At 40.3% G+C, this 20,347-nt stretch overlaps 1 protein-coding gene across 1 annotated transcript in view; it reads left to right on the top strand.

The window, feature by feature from the left end:
* The window catches only part of fbn1 (fibrillin 1), a 191,416-nt gene that overhangs the window by 133,782 nt on the left and 37,287 nt on the right, over window positions 1-20,347 (top strand). Inside the window, exons 34-46 of the mRNA XM_033983222.2 lie at window positions 377-499; window positions 588-713; window positions 3,326-3,448; window positions 4,726-4,848; window positions 5,453-5,620; window positions 9,073-9,267; window positions 12,025-12,147; window positions 13,306-13,464; window positions 13,548-13,619; window positions 15,085-15,210; window positions 17,343-17,465; window positions 19,991-20,116; window positions 20,211-20,327. Of these exons, the coding sequence (XP_033839113.1) occupies window positions 377-499; window positions 588-713; window positions 3,326-3,448; window positions 4,726-4,848; window positions 5,453-5,620; window positions 9,073-9,267; window positions 12,025-12,147; window positions 13,306-13,464; window positions 13,548-13,619; window positions 15,085-15,210; window positions 17,343-17,465; window positions 19,991-20,116; window positions 20,211-20,327 (1,704 nt within the window). The remainder of the gene's footprint in view (window positions 1-376; window positions 500-587; window positions 714-3,325; window positions 3,449-4,725; window positions 4,849-5,452; window positions 5,621-9,072; window positions 9,268-12,024; window positions 12,148-13,305; window positions 13,465-13,547; window positions 13,620-15,084; window positions 15,211-17,342; window positions 17,466-19,990; window positions 20,117-20,210; window positions 20,328-20,347) is intronic.

The following is a 20,347-nucleotide window of genomic DNA, read 5'->3' as shown; positions in this document are numbered from 1 at the left end:
ATTTTTTCCATTTGCTCTTTTTCTATGAATGTGGGTTAATCTGTCTGTTATTGACCAGTGTCTGTTTCACTATTGATTTTCTCACTTCCTGTTGGTTAAATCATTTAACTTTTTCAGTCGGCGACTGCTGCTGTTGTGCCTTTGGGCTTTACAAAAATACATTGAATTGAAATGAATAACAGACATACAGCTTATCAAAACATTCTATTCACTTAGGTATAGGTCAAGATATGTCGTCATTATGGTCATTTTAAATCATATATTTTTGGAGAAAACTAAAACACATTGACCGAAAAAGAATCACTGCTTTGAATTTGAATTTTCCAGTATTTAAATGTAAAAACGCTAAGTCTGTTTTGTGTGTTGGTTGTTTCAGATCTGGATGAATGCTCAAACGGGACTCACATGTGCAACAACAACGCCGACTGCATCAACACCATGGGCTCGTACCGCTGCGCCTGTAAAGAGGGATTCTCCGGCGACGGCTTCTTCTGCTCAGGTTCAGACTCACTTCTGTACAGCGTCTAACCGTTTATTCACAGTGTTTTTGTGTGTTTTTATGATGTTTTGTCGTTTATCTCGAGCAGACAGCGACGAGTGTGCGGAGAACAGCAATCTGTGTGAGAACGGACACTGTTTGAACATGCCCGGAGGATTCAGGTGCGAGTGCGACATGGGCTTTATACCCACAGAGGACGGGAAGGCCTGTGAAGGTAAAGAACTGAGGAATAAATGTAGTTTAATCATAAGAAAAGAGAGAAAAGAGAGGGGGAGGGAGGGAGAGAGGGAGGGAGAGAGAGTGCCACTGAGGAGAGGAAGGCCTGTGAAGGTAAAGAACTGAGGAATAAATGTAGTTTAATCATAAGAAAAGAGAGGGGGAGGGAGGGAGGGAAGGAGGGAGGGAGGGAGAGAGCCACTGAGGACGGGAAGGCCTGTGAAGGTAAAGAACTGAAGGATAAATGTAGTTTGATTATAAGAAAAGAGAGAAAAGAGAGGGGGAGGGAGGGAGAGAGAGAGCCACTGATGAGGGGAAGGTCTGTGAAGGTAAAGAACTGGAGAATAAATGTAGTTTGATTTTAAGAAAAGAGAGGGGGAGGGAGGGAGAGTGCCACTGATGAGGGGAAGGCCTGTGAAGGTAAAGAACTGAGGAATAAATGTAGTTTAACCATAAGAAAAGAGAGAAAAGAGAGGGGGAGGGAGGGAGGGAGGGAGGGAGGGAGGGAGGGAGAGAGAGTGCCACTGAGGAGAGGAAGGTCTGTGAAGGTAAAGAACTGAAGAATAAATGTAGTTTGATTATAAGAAAAGAGAGGGGGAGGGAGGGAGAGAGAGTGCCACTGATGAGGGGAAGGTCTGTGAAGGTAAAGAACTGAAGAATAAATGTAGTTTGATTATAAGAAAAGAGAGGGGGAGGGAGGGAGAGAGAGTGCCACTGATGAGGGGAAGGTCTGTGAAGGTAAAGAACTGAAGAATAAATGTAGTTTAATCTGTGAGTGCAGTGCCTGTATCTATCTGTTTTAATGATAGAGGAGAGAGAGAGAGAAAGAGAAAGCGGGTGGGCGGGGGAGAGAGTGCGAGAAAGACAGAGGGGGAAGGAGAGATACAGGGAGAAAGAGAGACAGAGACAAAGTGAGAGAGGGGAAAAGAGAGAGGGTAGTAGGGAGAAAAAAAGAGAAAGAAAGAGTACGATAAAATGAGAAGAAGGGAGGGAGATGGGGGAGATAGAGAAAGGTACAGAGAGAGAGATAGAGGGAGAAAGAGAGAGTGTGAGAAAGAAAGGGAGAGGGAGAGATACAGGGAGAAAGAGAAAAAGAGCGGGGGAGAGCAAGCGAGAGAATGTGGAGATAGAGAGAGGGTGGGAGGGAGAAAGAGAGGGAAAGGGAGAGCAAAAAAGAGAGAGTATGAGAAATAGAGAGATGGAGGGAGGGATATGGGCGACGAGATAGAGAGAGGTTTGGAGAGATGGAGGGAGGGAGATAGATAGATAGATAGATAGATAGATAGATAGAGCGAGAGACAACAAGAAAGTGTGAAAAATAGAGATAGGGAGAGAGAGATGGATGGAAGCAAAAGCGATAGAGAGAGGGAGGGAGAGAAAGGGCAGAGGGAGAGAGAGTCAAAAAGCAGCAGTTGTGACTCAGTGAAGTTCAGTGTTAAACCTTCTGTCTGGTCCCAGTCCCCCTGATTGAGAAACACTGACATAGTTTTACAAAAGCATCTGTTTTTCTTATGACATTTATTGTACTGAAAATAACACATTTTAGAGTTAGATAAATTATTTAACTGGCATACGTAACCTTCAGGTCACACATCTCCTAATCCCTGACGGCGGAGATTAGGATTACGCCCGAGATATGTCAAAACAGAAGATAACGTTGAATCTTGGGCGTTTGAGATTAAACACATCTGACCATTTTCACACATTAACAACGTCAGTGATAAGAGTTTGGCTCGGAGTGAATGAAACGAGTCCGCCAGAGTCTTAAAATAACCTCGTACGATGAGGCCTGTGCTGTGGTGAAAGGAGGCGGGGCTTAATGACCATAAAAATTCACCTCACTTGCACTTTCAACAAGTATTACCTAATATTACTGGTACTTTTTGAAAAAACAATACTCCTATTTAACTAAATGTTTGGATTTGTTTCCTTGTCACAAACAGACCTGGAGTTTTGCTTCATTCACACATGTTTAACACACAAATAACACACAAACACTCTGTTCCACCTTGTGATGTCATCATGTGATAATACAAGAAGTGCTCCACTGTGTTTTTAAACTCCACACACCTTCATTTCTTGAATCATTTGGATGATTTCAGCTCTGGAACTGCCACTTATCTCTACTCAACTAAAGTTAAAAGAAGCTGTTAACTGGAAAACTACCACTTCATGACATCACAAGGTGGAACAGAGTGTTTTGAGCTTTGGAGATGTTACAGACTAATAATAAAGTGTTACTCAAACATGTGTGAATGAAACAAAACACAACTCCAGGTCTGTTTTTGAGGAGGTAACAGCATTAGAACATGACTTAAAGCTCACTACGGTCAATTTTTCATAATTTTGGAACTTTTTACTTGAATAATCTTATTTTAAAATAATTGCGTTCACTTCGACTCCATAACCTCATGTGCCCTCATTGTTTCGTCTGAGTGTTTTTCCCCAGACTTGTCATAGTTTTAAAGGTGAGCGTCCCGATGCCAAGTTTCCACAGTGGTCCCATGACGGCTGGCCTCCCCTCTCCTCCCTCTCTCCTTCTCTCCCTCTCTCTCTGTCGCTCCTGTCTTTCTTTTCCTGGACTTATTTTGTATTTTTTCTCTTTTTCAGATATCGATGAGTGCACCTTCGCTGATATCTGCGTAAACGGCCGCTGTAGGAACATCCCAGGACTGTTCAGATGTGAATGTAACATCGGCTACGAGCTCGACCGGAGCGGAGGAAACTGCACAGGTAAAGAAGCGAGGGAAGGAGGGAGGGAGGGAGAGGAGGAAACTGCACAGGTAAAGAAGCGAGGGAAGGAGGGAGGGAGGGAGAGGAGGAAACTGCACAGGTAAGGAAGCGAGGGAAGGAGGGAGGGAGAGGAGGAAACTGCACAGGTAAAGAAGCGAGGGAAGGAGGGAGGGAGGGAGAGGAGGAAACTGCACAGGTAAAGAAGAGAGGGAAGGAGGGAGGGAGGGAGGGAGGGAGAGGAGGAAACTGCACAGGTAAAGAAGAGAGGGAAGGAGGGAGGGAGGGAGAGGAGGAAACTGCACAGGTAAAGAAGCGAGGGAGGGAGGGAGGGAGGGAGGGAGGGAGAGGAGGAAACTGCACAGGTAAAGAAGAGAGGGAAGGAGGGAGGGAGAGGAGGAAACTGCACAGGTAAAGAAGCGAGGGAGGGAGGGAGGGAGGGAGGGAGAGGAGAGGAGAAAACTGCACAGGTAAAGAAGAGAGGGAAGAAGAGAGGGAGGGAGAGGAGAAAACTGCACAGGTAAAGAAGAGAGGGAAGAAGAGAGGGAGGGAGAGGAGCGGAGGAAACTGCACAGGTAAAGAAGAAAGAGGGAAGAAGGGAGGGAGGAAGGGGAGGAAACTGCACAGGTAAAGAAGAAAGAGGGAAGAAGGGAGGGAGGGAGAGGAGGAAACTGCACAGGTAAAGAAGAGAGGGAAGAAGAGAGGTAGAGGAGTGGAGGCAACTGTACAGGTAAGTAAAGAAGAGAGGGAGGGAGGGAGGGAAGGGAGAGAGGGAGAGAGATAGGGAAAGAAAGAGGGAGAGACTGAAAGAGAGAGAGTGTGAGAAAGAGCGGTTGAGGGAGGGAGAGAGAGAAAGGGGGAGAGATAGAGAGAGGGTGGGAGGGTGAGAGAAAACTTACTAAACATAGATTCCAGCCTCCTGTTTACAGACGCCATTTTGAGTACTGTTGACCATTCGAAAGATGAAATGTTTTGTTCTGAATTGTTAGTCGCCATGGCAACCGAAACCCATGGATACACTTATTTTCTTCATTTAGAAGTAAGAGGCCTGGCCTACACTTCACTTCCTTTGGGTCATTAAATACCTAAAAAAATGGTTTTGTTGTGAGCCAAAGCTTAGTTTACAGAAGTACTGCTTGAGTATTTTTAAGGTGCTGGGAACCAAATAAAAAAAATTTAAAAAAACTCTTAAATTGAAAATAGCTGAAGTTTACAGATCCATCAAACCCAAACCGCGTCTCAAAAATAATCCATTATATTTGTATTTGTTTTATTTCCAGATATAAATGAGTGTGCAGACCCGACCATCTGTATAAATGGAGTGTGTGTGAACATCCCTGGAAGCTACCACTGTAACTGCCCCCCTGACTTTGAGCTTAACCCCACCCGGGTCGGCTGTGTGGGTGAGTATCAGCATTCTCCTTTTTTAACGTCGCCTTCGTTTTTATTATTGTTATTGTTCCAATTAGTTTTATTCTAAATCGATCAATCACAATTTCCACTGTTGGCTCTGTGCACAATAGCGCCTGACAACCTCACTGTTAGCGTCATTACTTCCTGTTAACGTCACTACTTCCTGTCCCATTTCATCTCTATGAGTTTTTTGCCGAATCTCGCTAAAATGAATAAATATGATATAAATAAATAATAATATAGTGGGCGGGCAGCTGCACACATAATATGAAAACTTCACCGGGTGTTTGTGTCTCAACGCTAATGATGCTAATTTTGAGGCATAATAAACTGAAGTATTCTACATATAAACATAATTGTGTAGTCTTTATTTTAACTAATATTAATTTTAATAAGGTTACAGTTGTTAATTTTATGTTTGTTGATTTTAATCAAAGTAATTGTTAGCTTTAAGACACAGCGTGCTAGCTAGCTAGGTTCGTAGTTGAGCATAGTAGAGAATAGTGGTGTTTGTAATCGAGTAGCACTATTTAAAAAACTGATTCAAATACAAAATCCTGTTTTTACATCCATCTTCATTGACCTGTCTCACAGATACGAGGTCGGGTAGTTGTTTCCTTGAAATCCGTTCCCGTGGCGATGGTTCTGACAACTTCGCCTGCTCCAATGAGATCGGAGTGGGCGTGTCCAAGGCGTCGTGCTGCTGCTCGCACGGACGAGGCTGGGGAAACCCGTGTGAATCCTGTCCCTCCGTCAACTCAAGTGAGACCACTCAACTTTTCTGTTTCATTCACTAAAGGTACACTATGTAACTTTTCAGGCAGCAGTTCACCGGAATGTTCCAAAGTATTGCATTAAACTTGGATCTATTTACAGGTGTTATTCTATCCAAAAGAGACATAGAAAAAGATGAATTCTTGCTGTGAGTGGAGTCACCTCTCCACAGATCTGAACTGCTGTTTGGCCTAGCTGGTTGCGTCTCCTGCTTGTTTCCATGGAGATAGAACATTCCAGCCAAAGCAATAACATCTCCAGGGAGACGAGCTGGTGGCTCCACCAGAAAAGTTACTTTGTGCAGCTTTAAAGATCACAGGTCACAGGCGTAAGGACCTTGGTTCACCGTACAACGCACGTTGTACCTTTTATCTGTTTTTTTTTTTTTATTGAAATAAGCGTAAGAAAGCTTGAAAACAACTTTAAAATTCTGAATACTCATATGTTATGCAGAGTCTTACTAAAATGAATCAATATTTAAACATCAGACAGTGACAGCAAGTTACAAATGGATGATCACAGACGAATAAATAAAAATAGGTGTTTGTGTTTCAAAGCTAATGCTAATGCTAACCTAATTTGAATCTCAAAATAGAACAAAACAACTTTATGAAAAAAACATCTAATGACAAGTCCATTGTTTTCCTGTGCAAAAATCATTCTGATTGAAGCTCTATTTTAACATCACTAATTCATTTTATTTTCGGTTAGCATAAGCGTTAGCTTCAAGACATAAATACTTACTTTTATAAACACAGAAGTTTCCTGTAGTGAAGTATTTACATCATAGTAAAGATCATGCTGTCTGTGATTATCAGTCTGTGACTCACTGTCAGGCACATGCAGATAAACAGAACCATTTGAGTCTGGATTTAAACATTTTCAAAGTCAAGGCCTGACTCACATCTTCAGGAAGAATGTTCCAGGTTTTACCTGCACAAAACTCAAACACTGATTCCTCATGTTTAATTCTGGTTTAGTCCTTGTTTAGTCCTGGTTTAGTCCTGGTTTAGTCCATGTTTAGACCTGTTTTAGTCCTGGTTTAGGCCCGTTTAGTCCAGGTTTAGTCCTGGTGTAGCCCCGGTTTAGTCCTAGTGTAGTCTTGGTGTAGTCCTGGTGTAGTCCTGGTTTAGCCCCCGTTTAGTCCTGGTTTAGTCCCGGTTTAGTCCTGATTTAGTCCTGGCTTAATCCTGCTGTGGTCCTGTTTTAGTCCTGATTTAGTCCTGATTTAGTCCATGTTTAGTCCTCAGAGTGTGAGATGGTTCATGTGGCTCTAAGATGTCGGAGATGTAGTTTGGTGCTGGTCCATGGAGAGACTTGTTCCAGTCTATTCTCAGGAGCCAGAGACCTGAGCCACAGGACACGTGTGAAGTACTTCCTGGTTCTAGATCTGAGCAGAGGACACATGTGTGAAGTACTTCCTGGTTCTAGATCTGAGCAGAGGACACATGTGTGAAGCACTTCCTGGTTCTAGTCAGGACCCGAGCAGCAGTGTTCTGGTTGTACTGTTCTGTCTTAAGGCTCGTTTGGAGAGGCCAGTGAGCAGGACGTTACAGACAAATGCATGTCTCTCCAAGTCAGGTTTAAACAGTATACCTATCACTTTTGCAGTGCTTTTAGATGGCACAACGCTGCAAAGAGCTAGCGTTAGCATAATATAACACTGCAAACCAAGACACAAAGGCTGTTCTCTTCCTACGATGAATGTGGCTCTTCTGGTATTGGTAAAAAAAACCAAGAAGTTTTGTGCAGATTGTTCCGTAATTGTCCCCAGATGAACAGGACACTGCAGGTCTGACTCATCTCCTTCTGGTCAGGATGCTCTCTCACTATGACATGAACCAAGCCTTTTTTCTTTCATGTTGGTACTTCTTCTAAAAAAAAAATGAAAATGGTTGCTTTTAAATGTCTGCAATCTGGCTGACAGCTGACCATAACAGAAAAACAAGTATTAGTCAACAGTTAGCAATGTTTAATTAGCAAAACATGAGAACTTCAGACAGCTAGCCGTCTCGAAGTCTCGTAGTCTGGTAGGCATTACAAATAATAATTAAGTTCATTTTAGCTATTTCGTGCTTTGTTTGTTACTCGGAAATGTTGTTGTCGTTAAAATGTCTTATTTTAATATCTGAGTCAAACAATTCACCAAACAATTTATAGAATATTTGGAGTGAATGCAGTTATACACAAACACGACCAGTCAAAAGTTTGAACACACCCTCCTCCTCGTTTAATGTATGTTTTCTTTATATTTACTACTTTCTACATTCTATACACACATGGAAGACATCAAATATATAAAGCAAGATAAATGGAGTTATGCAGTAAAGGGAAAAAAATGACATAACTCAACTCAATGTTATGTATTTTATATTCAAATCCTCAAATCTCCACCACCTTTACTTTGTCAGCTGCAAACCCTTGTTCCTTCTCTCAATGAGCTTCTCGATGAAGTCTCTTGAAATAGTTTTAAGTATATCGCTCTAATTGTGAAGGAAAAGACTGCAGATCAGTTAAAGAGTTCAAATAAGTTTTTATCTGAGCAGATGAGTGTAGGTACATACAGCAGGCTTATGTGTTACAATAAAAAGGAGCCTTCCCAGTACTTTTACCCTGAGAAAGGTACTATCTATAGAAGCCTGGACCTGCATGGACTTAAACTAATTTTACATACTGTCCGTACAAGGTCCTAAATGGACATACCTTTAACTGTTTACAGGAAGCAGAATATGTCACAGAAAGATCACTCGCAGTCTCTGAATAGACTGATTCCAAGAGCCTTTTGTCATAGGTGTATGGATAAATGCAGCTTGTAACTGGAGGAGCTGGTTCCAATGAAGACATTTTAAAATAAGTATGTGTAGCAAGTTTATCTCAGTGTCTATAATACACAGTACTTAACACATGGTTTAAGAGCAAAGAGATTCAATTATATCAGAAATTATGCTTTCAATAGCTGTGTTTTGTCAGGGTGCAAAGCAAGGTTCAAATCAGGGTTGTTCACTACCTTCCACATGTGTCATTCATTTGATGCTTCAGTGGGAATCTACAGTGTAAATAAACATGGAAATAAAGAAAAAACAGAAATGAATATGTGTGTCCAAACTTTTGACTGGTCGAGTACAGGCCTGTCACAATAATGACTATATCGACTTTCTGTTCAATATGACAGGAAGAACGGGAAGACTCTTCCAGCTTTGAGGTGCATACAACTGAAACGCTGATTGCCCATGTTTAGTGCGGGTTTAGTCCTGATTTAATCCAGGTTTTCCATGTTCCATGTTTAGTTCTGGTTTAGTCTCTGAGCCACAGGAGCCAGTGCAGACACCTGAGCACAGGACTTACTTGCTCATACGTTCTGGTTCTAGTCAGGATCAAGAATCGGTTTAGTCTCTACAGGCTGATACATAACATATACATAATCATCATTTGTGTTACAGCTGAATACAAGACGTTGTGCCCGGGAGGAGAGGGCTTCAGGCCAAACCCCATCACCGTGATCCTGGAGGACATCAACGAGTGCCAGGAGCTGCCCGGGCTGTGCCAGGGCGGTCGGTGCATCAACACGTTTGGGAGCTTCCAGTGCGAGTGTCCACGAGGCTACGCCCTCAACCCCGACACCAGGGTCTGTGAAGGTAAGAAACCGAACACCCAACAGAGTTAGTCTTTAAGGGACCAAACAATCAGAGCAAGCCTTTAAGGGACTAAACATCCAACAGAGCTAGTCTTTAAGGGACCAAACACCCGACAGGGCAAGACTTTAAGGGACCAAACACCCAACAAAGCAAGTTTTTAAGGGACAAAACATCCAACAGAACAGGTCTTTAAGGGACCAAACACTCAGAGCAAGCCTTTAAGGGACTAAACATCCAACAGAGCTAGTCTTTAAGGGACCAAACACCCAGCAGAGCAAGTCTTCCAGGGACCAAACACCCAACAGAGCAAAGTTTTAAGGGACAAAACATCCAACAGAACAAGTCTTTAAGGGACCAAACACTCAGAGCAAGCCTTTAAGGGACTAAACATCCAACAGAGCTAGTCTTTAAGGGACCAAACACCCAGCAGAGCAAGTCTTTAAGGGACCAAACACTCAACAGAGCATGTCTTTAAGGGACCAAACACTCAGATCAAGTATTTAGGGGATCAAACACCCAACAGAGCTAGTCTTTAAGGGACCAAACACCAGCAAATCTTTTTTATTTTTTTTAAAGCTACATTATGTAACTTCATTGCAAAAAAATAGACTAAAATTATTGAGTGATAACTGATCCACCTTTTTCCACAAACGTGACTATTATCTGTATGGAGAATGTTCCAAAGTATGATTTTTTTAGCTTTCTGTTTCCTTGGACTCCCTCACATTCACAGTGGATTAGCAGAGTCTAGATGTTTATTAGGGTCATCTTATTGTGTTCAGAACAGGGCTACCACTTGTTTATCGTTGTTCTGTTGTTTTGATGAGGACTTGTCAGCTCGTTAGCAGAGAACATAAGTGAACACATGTTAAATATAAAATATGCCTGTGGTCATGTTTTGAGTTAGAAAACGCAGAGGCAGAAACACAGCGATGACTTATTACACTCTGCCCTGGGACTTTTTAGCACAAGAGGAAATTGAATCCAGTCGCCAAGGAACCACAGCAAACAAAAACAACACAACAAAATATTACAACCCTGTCTCCCATATAAACAGTTAGTGAATTTAAACTATGCACTTGTGACTGAAAGTGAGGATTTGTGTAGTACAGCTGTCCCCACAGGGAGCCAGACTGAAAAAAATGAGCATGAGACCTATGCCAGCTGTTTTATAGAGTGACTAAAGTCTGGCTGTGTTCTAGTTAAAGATGAACTACGTAACTTTTCCGGTCTGTGGGGTTCACGTCCTGTTTGTGCATGGAGTTATATTACACGAAATTGACCCTCGTAAGCATTTAGCCGTGTTATAATGTTGTACCCTCCTCAAAAACAGACGTGGAGTTGCATTTTGTTTCATTCACACATGTTTGAGTAACACTTTATTATTAGTCTGTTACATCTCCAAAGCTCAAAATACTCCGTTCCACCTTGTGATGTCACGAAGTGGTAGTTTTCAAGTTAACAGCTCCTTTTACATTTAGTTCAGTAGAGAGTGGCAATTCCAGGGCTGAAATGGACCAAATGTTTCTCGTGAAGGTGCATGGAGTTTGAAAACCCGGTGGAGCACTTCCTGTATCACCACATGATGACATCACAAGGTGGAACAGAGCATTGCAGTTTTTGTGTGTTAAACATGTGTGAATGGAACAAAACACAACTCCAGGTCTGTTTGTGATGAGCAAAACATTATGACATAGATCAGAAAAAGCGTAATATGGACCCTTTAAACACATCTATCTCCAATAATATTTGTTTTTCAAGCTCCCCTCTCCACAGATTTGACGTATAAATTGACCTGCTTGACCTCATGGGTGTAGATAAGTTCAAAGCCATACTGTGGAATTTCAAGGCAAAGCAATAACATCTTCTTGGAGACGAGTTGAACCTGAAAAGTTACATAGTGCACCATTAAATTAGACATATTCTGCAAATTGAACCATGTTAGAGTTGTTTCCCCTCAACATTTGCTCACCCAAAGTTGTTTCTAGAGTGAGTCATGTGGAATCGCTTATTTTCAAGACGCCATTTTGCAAATCAATCCCAGTTTTCACCACCACCTGTTCACGCCCACTGTGATGTACTTTCTCCAATTTTATTTTCTTAATCAGTACCTTTGTGTAGTCATTTTGGTACAAATGAAAAACAAATCCGCTTCTTGTAAATCAGCGGACTTGTTTCTTTTATTAAGTCGTTTTTTATGAATATTGTGATTTAAAATGTGCAAATTATGACATAATGATCCACGGGTGTAAGAGGTTATAACTATAAAGCAGAAACAAACACAATATATCTGATTTAGAGAGAATTTTACCAGCTCCTCACAGAATAACACACATAACAGCTCAGATAAGCCGTGGAATCATAACATCTTTGTGTCCTGATTTGCCCCATTTTTCAAAATAATACCTGGTCTATCTGGAACGTACTTTAACTCTCTTTCTCCAGGCTCCAGTCCAGCTCAGTTTGAACTACGCTCAGTTGTCATTTGTAATCACAAGCTCTCTCCCGTGACAGCGTCTGACTCCCTGAAAATAAAACTTGAATATGAATAATATGAACCAAATCAAAAGCACATGCATTTCATATCTGACTCGTTTATGACCCCAGTGTTGCAGTCTCAAGTTCCCCTTTGATATGAAATACATCTTGTTTTGGCCCGGGCTGATCCAGACATAAATTTCACCTTTGTTCTTTGTTGTATTGTGATGAATGTTTAATATTTTCTTATGAAGTTTAAAAGTCCTCCCTGTTTTTCAGATGTGGATGAGTGTGAGAACTCTGGCATCTGCGGCCCGGGTCAGTGCTACAACACCATCGGGAACTACACCTGCGTCTGCCCCGTCGATTACATGCAGGTCAACGGAGGAAACAACTGCATGGGTGAGTCTGGATTCTGAAGGATCGTAAGGACATTTAACCCCTTATCGAGAGTGTCTATTTTAACTCAAACGCCCGACTAAAACGACTCCCATTTCAAACCGAAACTGACGCTCTTGTAGTTCTGTCATCTACTCATTAAAAGTTGGAACTATAGACTGTATATGTAAATGGGCGTAGCTAACCTGCTAGCCTGCTGCTGTCATACTCGTCATTTTGGTCTTAAATGTTCAAATTAACCGGCTCTACATGATCCTGCTGTTTTTATTTTGCAATTATATCCGTAAATCAAGATATGAACATTAATAACAGACAAATCACACGCCTTCTTTTCACGAGGTCGCTCCTGCTAATATTAGCAACAGGTTTGATTGACAGTGTTGACAGCAAACGGGAAGGGCCGTTACCTTCAACAGCCTCGATCTGGATTGGCTCTTTGGTTGCTATGATACTCAGCTCCAAATTAGCCGCTATAACCTCTAGCCTCGATGAGCTTCATTTGGCTGGGGCTGAACGCTGTGGGTGACGTCACACTTACTTAGTCCACTTCTTTACACAGTCTGTGGTTGGAACAAGCTCTGCACAGAGGAAAATCAGATTTCAAATCCCACCTGGATTATTTTTGGTAAATATAAGGATAGGTAAAGGTACAATTCCCATGTCTAAGCTGAAGAATATCTCACAAAAAATTTGATTAAGGGACCAAATTCCTATAAAACTCATATTAAAATGTTTAGAATTTTAGGGTTTAGGTTTTTTTATTACAAACTGGTCCTGATTTGTCCCAAAATGGTTGGCTTGATAGTTCCCTTTCATCAGATGGTGGACAAAAAAAAAAAAAAAAAAAAGAAGAAGGTAAAGAGAAGGATGAAATGTAACTAATATATAATCGAATATAATACAGAACATCACTAGTTGAGCGGGCCGATCTACTGTCCCACAGGCTGGCAGTGCAATTCCAGCTCCACAGATGAATGCTGCCATTGTGTCCTTGAGCAAGACACCTCTTAACCCACCTCGCCCCCAATGTCTGTGTACAATAGTGTATGAATGTGTGTGTGAATGGGTGAGTGGTTCCTTTGAGTGTCTTGAAGGTAGAAAAGCGCTATATAAAAACATGACTATTTACCATTTACCGTGCTTTTATTTTGAAACCCACAGACATGAGGAAGAGCTACTGCTACAGGAACTTTTATACTTATAACCGCACGTGTGACGGAGAGCTGACCTTCAACATGACCAAGAAAATGTGCTGCTGCTCCTACAACATCGGCCGAGCGTGGAACAAGCCGTGTGAAGAGTGCCCTGTGCCCAGCACCAGTGAGAATCCTACACCTATATTACAACCATACAACATTTCAAAATAAAAAGGTGATTTATAATTCACTGTTTGACCGTTTCAGATGAGTTTTCAGTTCTGTGCGGGAGTGAAAGACCTGGGTTTTATATTGACATCACAACAGGACGTGTGATTGGTGAGATTTCTTAAAATACGACACTTCTGTGTAAGTAGGACTAGTTTAAAAATGTTACGCTGTTTATTTTACAACTTAATATAAAGTGAGGAAAGGGTCACGCACTCTGCATCCATCCGAAAGTGTGTGGGATGAAAAGAAGGCGACATAAACGTGATAACGCATATACACGATGGGTGGGAGGGGCTAAGGGGAGTGGGGGAATGCTGTTTTTAGATTAGTATTTGACTCTTTGTAATGTCTGTTTTAATTAATTTGTGGTCAGTTTATCTATAAACATTGAAAAAGTTTGGACATACCCTCTCATTCAAATGTTTTTTCTTTTTTTTGCTTTATTTTTACTACTTTCTACATTTTATATACACAAAGAAGACATCAGATATATGAAGTAAGATATACAGAAATATGTAGTAAAGAAAAAAAAGGTATTTACTTATTTTATTTTTCCATAAAGCAAATGGTGACTACTTTGAGAATTTAATTATTTTTTATTTTTGTATTAACTATTTTGTTAAGTTTTTTTTTTTTCATTACTACATAATTCCATATATTTTACTTTACATATTTGGTGTCTTCTGTGTGTTTATAAAATGAAAAAAAAAAAATTTTTTAAATTAATAATAATTAAAAAAAAAAAAAACATTTAATGAAAGGGAGTGTCCAGACTTTTGTCTGGTCATTTAAATAATTCCCTTTGCTTTTCTAAATTTTAAATAAATCTGAAAATTGTGTTACAGCATCTGATTAAAAATTTTAATCACTCTTATACACTTTTTCTACTGCATTTTAACTAAAGGGAAGCTAAAATATAACTGACAAAGAGCAGAAATCTTACTTGGATACAAAACGCGATTGAGGAAAAAGTACCTTTCTTTTTTAAGGGCAGGGCTGTCCAAACTGTGACTGAAATTCAAGACCAGTTCTTGTTAAACCATCTGGATTCATACTGAATCTGTGCACAACAGCGCCCTCTCTGTGAGGTTTTTGCCAAGTTACTCTAAAATGAATAAATATTTAAAGATCTGGCAGGGTGCTGCAAATAAAACGAATAACTGCCAACACTAATGCTAAAGCTAATGCTAATGCGAAAACTAATGCTAATTTTAGGCCTAATAAATATCAAAACAACACCACAGACGGAAGTATTCCACATATAAAATAATTGGGTAGTCTTTATTTTAATTAATTCGAATTTTATTAGGTTCTTTATGTTTTCTTAATGATTTTAATAAAAGTGACTGTTTGCTTTGAGACACAGTGAGCTAGTTAGCGTGCTACAGCTGTAATTCTGAATACACGGCTGTCAGAACTCAGCTTTATGTACACGTTTCATAAGTGACCCTCAGTGTGAAAAGTTTGGACTCCCCATGCTGAAGACATATGTTAAATTGTTAACATATGTCCAGGTAGAGAGATAGTGACTGTACATAACGCATTTAAATGTCTTTGTGTGTGTTGTGGTCAGACATCGATGAGTGCAGAGAGATCCCTGGCGTCTGTGAAAACGGCGTTTGTATAAACATGATCGGGAGCTTCAGGTGTGAGTGCCCCCTCGGCTTCATCTACAACGATAAACTGCTCATCTGCGAAGGTAAGTGTGTTTTGATGGTCGTGATAGAGCTCTGAGGCCCTTTAACCACCAAAGCAGAGACGGTACACATGATTAAATTGTGCTAATCCCACATTATCTAGCAGGGTAGTTTTCTGCCTACAGTATGTGAGCAAAGAAAAATATGAAATCTGTTGACAAAAAATTATGGGAGTGAAGATGTTTGGCTGCGCATCCAAGTCTCTTCTTCGATTCTGGTCAAATTACTGCTGGACACTGCCTGGACTCAAAACATCTATTATTAACAGTTTCTGTTTGTAGGCTAGGTCTATTGTGCTACCCTGAGCGTGCACTGTGCCTGAATTCTACTTAGCATAGTCATTCAAGCCCCTAATGAGGAGTGATTTCACACCTATTAGCATCCTGGCTAGCCCTATTGTTTTCTTTGTTTTGGTTTGGGTCTGAGGATGGAGTAAATAGGGTATAGATGATGTCTGAGGCCCCCACTCCATCATCTATCCCCTATCATTAACTCCAGGTGCGAAATCACTCATTAGGGGCTTGAATGACTACGCTAAATAGGACTCAGGCAGTGTCCAGCAGTAATCTGACCAGAACTGAAGAAGTGGCTTGGATGAGCAGCAAAACATCTTCACTCCTACAATTTTTTGTCCAGTTGATAGATTTTAATCATGTGACTTGTATGTAGGGAGCCGAGTATCCAAATTGCTCTGTGAATGAGGCTCTAGAGTCCATTAAAGAGTGCAGGGCTGTGGAGTGAGTGAGCGGTCAGGGTGGACATTCAGACAGAGCCCAAATGGGGTTTTTTTGCACTGCAAATTTTTTATTTAATTCTATTTTTTTGTTTAAATTGTATGTAAATGTGACAAAGTGGGCCTTTGTCCCCTTTTAATATTACCATTTTGTTTGTTCACACCTTCACATGGTCATTTTCAATAATTTTCTAATACAAAACTAAATATAACCATCCCGGGTTTGTTTTGTTCAGTTTTTCAATGAGTTAAATCACAACACACTTGTTAAACATATTTTATTTAGTTAAATGTGTCAATTCAGTTTAATACAGCAAGCCACTTACCTGCATCTCCACATGGTCCAAACGAAGAGAGGGCGTGCCCTATGTCGGCCATTTTTATAGGCTTGGGTGTGGTCGTGGGCCAGACCATGTGGAGGGAGAACTGGTTTAAGTTTGTTTATTTCTTTGTGTTAATGTCTTATGTATTTTGTTTCAATGTTTTAAGTGTTTATAGTTTTTTCTTAAACACTTTAGTTAAGGGACTTGAGCCCGAGAGATGGTTTTATATAAAAGATACAGCTAATGTTATACCCACAGCACCTGTGGAAGATATGGTGTATACCAGGGGGAGGTGGTGCAGGAGGGTATTTTAGCAGGGCTAATTAGACAGAGAGAGACATCAGTGTAGTCAGGGCACATGTTGTTTTTTTCTCTTAGTTGTTTAGGTTCTGTGGCTTAGTTTTGTTGAGCACTGTTAATTTTTGTAAATATGTATTATTCTTTTGTTTATGGGGTACCACAACGCTGATAATAAATTTTGTCTAATGGGACTTTTTTTTTGAGTCTGCCTCCTACTTTGATCACTTCGGACCAGCTTCCCCACAATAATGTTTATATTTTACCATACTGACCCTTTTTGCTTTTTATAGTCATATACATTTCCAATACATTTTTAATTTTGTATGCGTTATATCCAGTCAATCTCATGTTTTGTATTCATCACAGGTTATTATGTGTACAATTTGGAGGAAAATGGCAAAAAATCAAGCAGTAAACAATAATGTATAGACAAGTAAGTGGTTGCAAAAAATAGAGTTCAGTGACCTCTGTGTTTGAGTGAAGATCCCGAGAAAAAATAATGAAACACAGTGTAAATCAAAAATCGATTTACACTGCACCAAAAGGAGCCCAACCCAGAAAAATGTCATTATAGACAAATGAAACTTAGCTTCAAAAATAGGTCACATCAGGACAAAAAAATTATATTATGGTCCCGCCCTGAACCCTACTCGAAGTCGGCAAAATCACTCATCATTATCTTTTGACATCTCCTCCAACAGTTTTCATCAAAAACACTTCAAACTTGTTTTAAAGTGTAATTTTGTCTTTTTCCACTGTCTCCACTGTTCGTGCCCAGATATCGATGAGTGTCAGAACGGGCCCGTGTGCCAGCAGAACGCCGCCTGTCTGAACATGCCCGGGAGCTTCAGGTGTGAATGTAAACCCGGGTACCGCTTCTCTCCCACTGGACAGTGCCTGGGTAAGTCTGCACCCATCTTCATTTATATGTTTGAGAGAGATCCGAGGCTTTATGGGAGCGGTTGGATGTGGGTTAGTGTAAACTTTAAACATCAGAAGTGGGCAGTGGTAGTATAGTAACGTTTTGAGTATTTTGTACTTCTGAGAATAGTTTTCAGACTTTTTTCCAGTTTTCTTTCCCCCACTAGGTTTTTTGAGTTTTTCTTTGCTGAGGAGGAGGATCTAAGGACAGGGGGCGCTCTGGGACAAAACTAGTACTCAGAATATGTATTTGCAGTACTCAGTTAATCCAAACACTGCGTTTCTCACACTGAGTCAAGGCAAAAGCTTTACGTCGGCAGTTTTGGACAATTTGAATAAGTGCGTTTGTTTAACTGCAGATTAAGATATTACTTCCTGTTTTTGTAGTTTATGCTTTGAAAATAATTGATTAATGTTTTGTCCTTCCACTTACATCCACTCCAAATTATAAATCAGATGGTTTAGCCAGATAGTGATGCTAACAATGACTCTTGAGTTGTACTTTCCCCGAGTACTTTTATCAGTAACAAATTGTCTCTGTGCACAAAAGCGCCCCCAACCTCACTGTTAGCGTCACTACTTCCTGTCCAGTTTTATCTCGATGAGGTTTGAGCCGAGTCATGGAGTCATGCTAAAATGAATAAATATTTAAAGATGAGGCAGTGGACAGGGAGCTGCGGGTGGGTCAGGGGTCAGAGGTCAGGGGTCAGGGTCAGACAGTAGACAGGGAGCTGCAGGTGGATGCCACTGACAAAATGTTAAACACTACACAAATAAAATGAATACTTCACCAGAGACATTTCTGTGTTTAGAAAGAGACATGTTTGTGTCTCAGTGCTAATGCTAATGCTACTGCTAACCCTAATGCTAATTTTGAGACATAAAAAATATTAAAACAACACCACAAACTGAAGTATTCTACATATTAAAATAAGTGGGTAGACTCTATTTTAATTACCAGTAACTTGAATTTGAATAGGTTGTTTATTTTGTTTTCCAATTTTAATTAAAATGACTGTTAGCTTTGAGACATACTGAGCTAGCTAGCGTGCTACTGTTCACAGAGTCTGTTGCACTTCCTGTTAGGAGATGTGACCATATTTGGAGTGGTATGAATTAGGTCTCATACTTTTTCTTTCGTGGACTTTCCGGGACCAAATGGACTTGACATAAAACCCAAAAGTCACTTTGCTCCATTCATGTCGTGTTTAAAGAAGAAAATCCTTCAGAGATTATAGAGGATTAGTGAAGTCCGTGATGGGATTATGGGAAGGATTAGAAAAGAAGCAGCCAAAATACATCTGTCTTCACGAGGATGATACTCACTAAAGCGGAACGTGTTGCTTCAAATCCCACACTACTGGCTCATTATGCGAAATACATCAACACCTTGACATTTAGAGACAATGGACTCTAGTGATGGGACTCTCGGCTCTTTTATGGGAGCTGAATCTTCTGGATCCGTTCATTTCAAAGAGCCGTTCAAAAGACTGGTTCTTATTACTGTTTATTTATATGACAAAGGCCAGCGTGAGAACTCATTTTATCTAGAAACTAAAGATCCAACTCGATTTATCAGTGAATTTGTGAGTACAAAAAAAACAATTTAACAAGCAGAAATAACGCAGAGTAAATTTATTTAGTTAATACACAAAGTACCCTATTTTCCAGGGTATAAATCGCACTGGAGTATAAGTCGCACATACACATACCCAGACACTTTATATAGTTTATAATTATTATTAACTTGTAAGTTTAGGGATGGGACAATAAACAATAATATTGTTTAGCGTGATTAAAAGGGTTCACAATAATCATTCGTGGGACATTTTATATAATCACGATAATCGCCAACAAAGATAATCACCTTTATATCACCTGAATGTGCAGAAAAAAACTATTTATCTACAGGGGGCACAAACAGGTCTGTTGTCCAGGGCCCCAGGGTCTTAGGGGGCCCAGAATTGGACCATTTTCCTATAAATTTATATTACAGGGGCCCATGTGAGGCTTATTCCCCCAACCCCCAAAATTTCAGCTGATGGCCCTGCTCATCCATAATATTCTCTGTTAAATTTATAATTATTCATATCCATAATAACTTTAATCATTATCGTGATATAATCATTAATCGCAATTATTTTGGTCTTGATAATTGTAACATAAAATTTCAATATTGTCTAACAAAGAAAGTGGAAACCAGGGTTCAAAGCAAATTGTGGCAATTTTTTTATTATTATTATTATTTTTTTTTTTATACATTTAGAGTTATTTTGAGTTTATTTTTGTTTACTACATTTCTTTAGTGTCCATTTGTAGTTTTAATGTGTCAGTGAGACTCTACAATGCAAATAACCATAGAAATAAAGAAAGAAACAGAGATGAAAAGTGTGTCCAAACGTCTGACTCCTCGTGTATTAATACTACAATAAGGCCATTCTCCAAAGTTTCCTTCATGTATTCTCAGATTTAATATTTTTGGACTTTCTCCCTCTCTTTCCCCAGATCGCAACGAATGCAATGAGAATCCGGGAGTGTGTAATCCCGGCCAGTGCATCGACACTTTGGGAAGTTACCGCTGCATCTGCCCCAACGGCTTCAAGACCACCAGGGACCAGTCCATGTGTGTGGGTGAGTGTTACGGATATGAACCCGTCCTGATGTGTTTATTCAGGACGTTTTAGATTTATGTGAAAGAATATTAAAATGTGTGTGTTTCTCTCAGACATGGATGAGTGTGAGCGGCAGCCGTGTGGAAACGGCACCTGCAAAAACACTGTGGGCTCCTACAACTGCCTGTGTTACCCCGGATTCACCAACTCACACAACAGCGACTGCGTGGGTATGTGCTTTGTGCTTTTT

Source organism: Periophthalmus magnuspinnatus, chromosome 3 (assembly GCF_009829125.3).
Source record: "Periophthalmus magnuspinnatus isolate fPerMag1 chromosome 3, fPerMag1.2.pri, whole genome shotgun sequence".
NCBI lineage: Eukaryota > Metazoa > Chordata > Actinopteri > Gobiiformes > Gobiidae > Periophthalmus > Periophthalmus magnuspinnatus.
The sequence above is the reverse complement of the archived record's forward strand: the minus strand, read 5'-3'. Positions and strand labels throughout refer to the sequence as shown.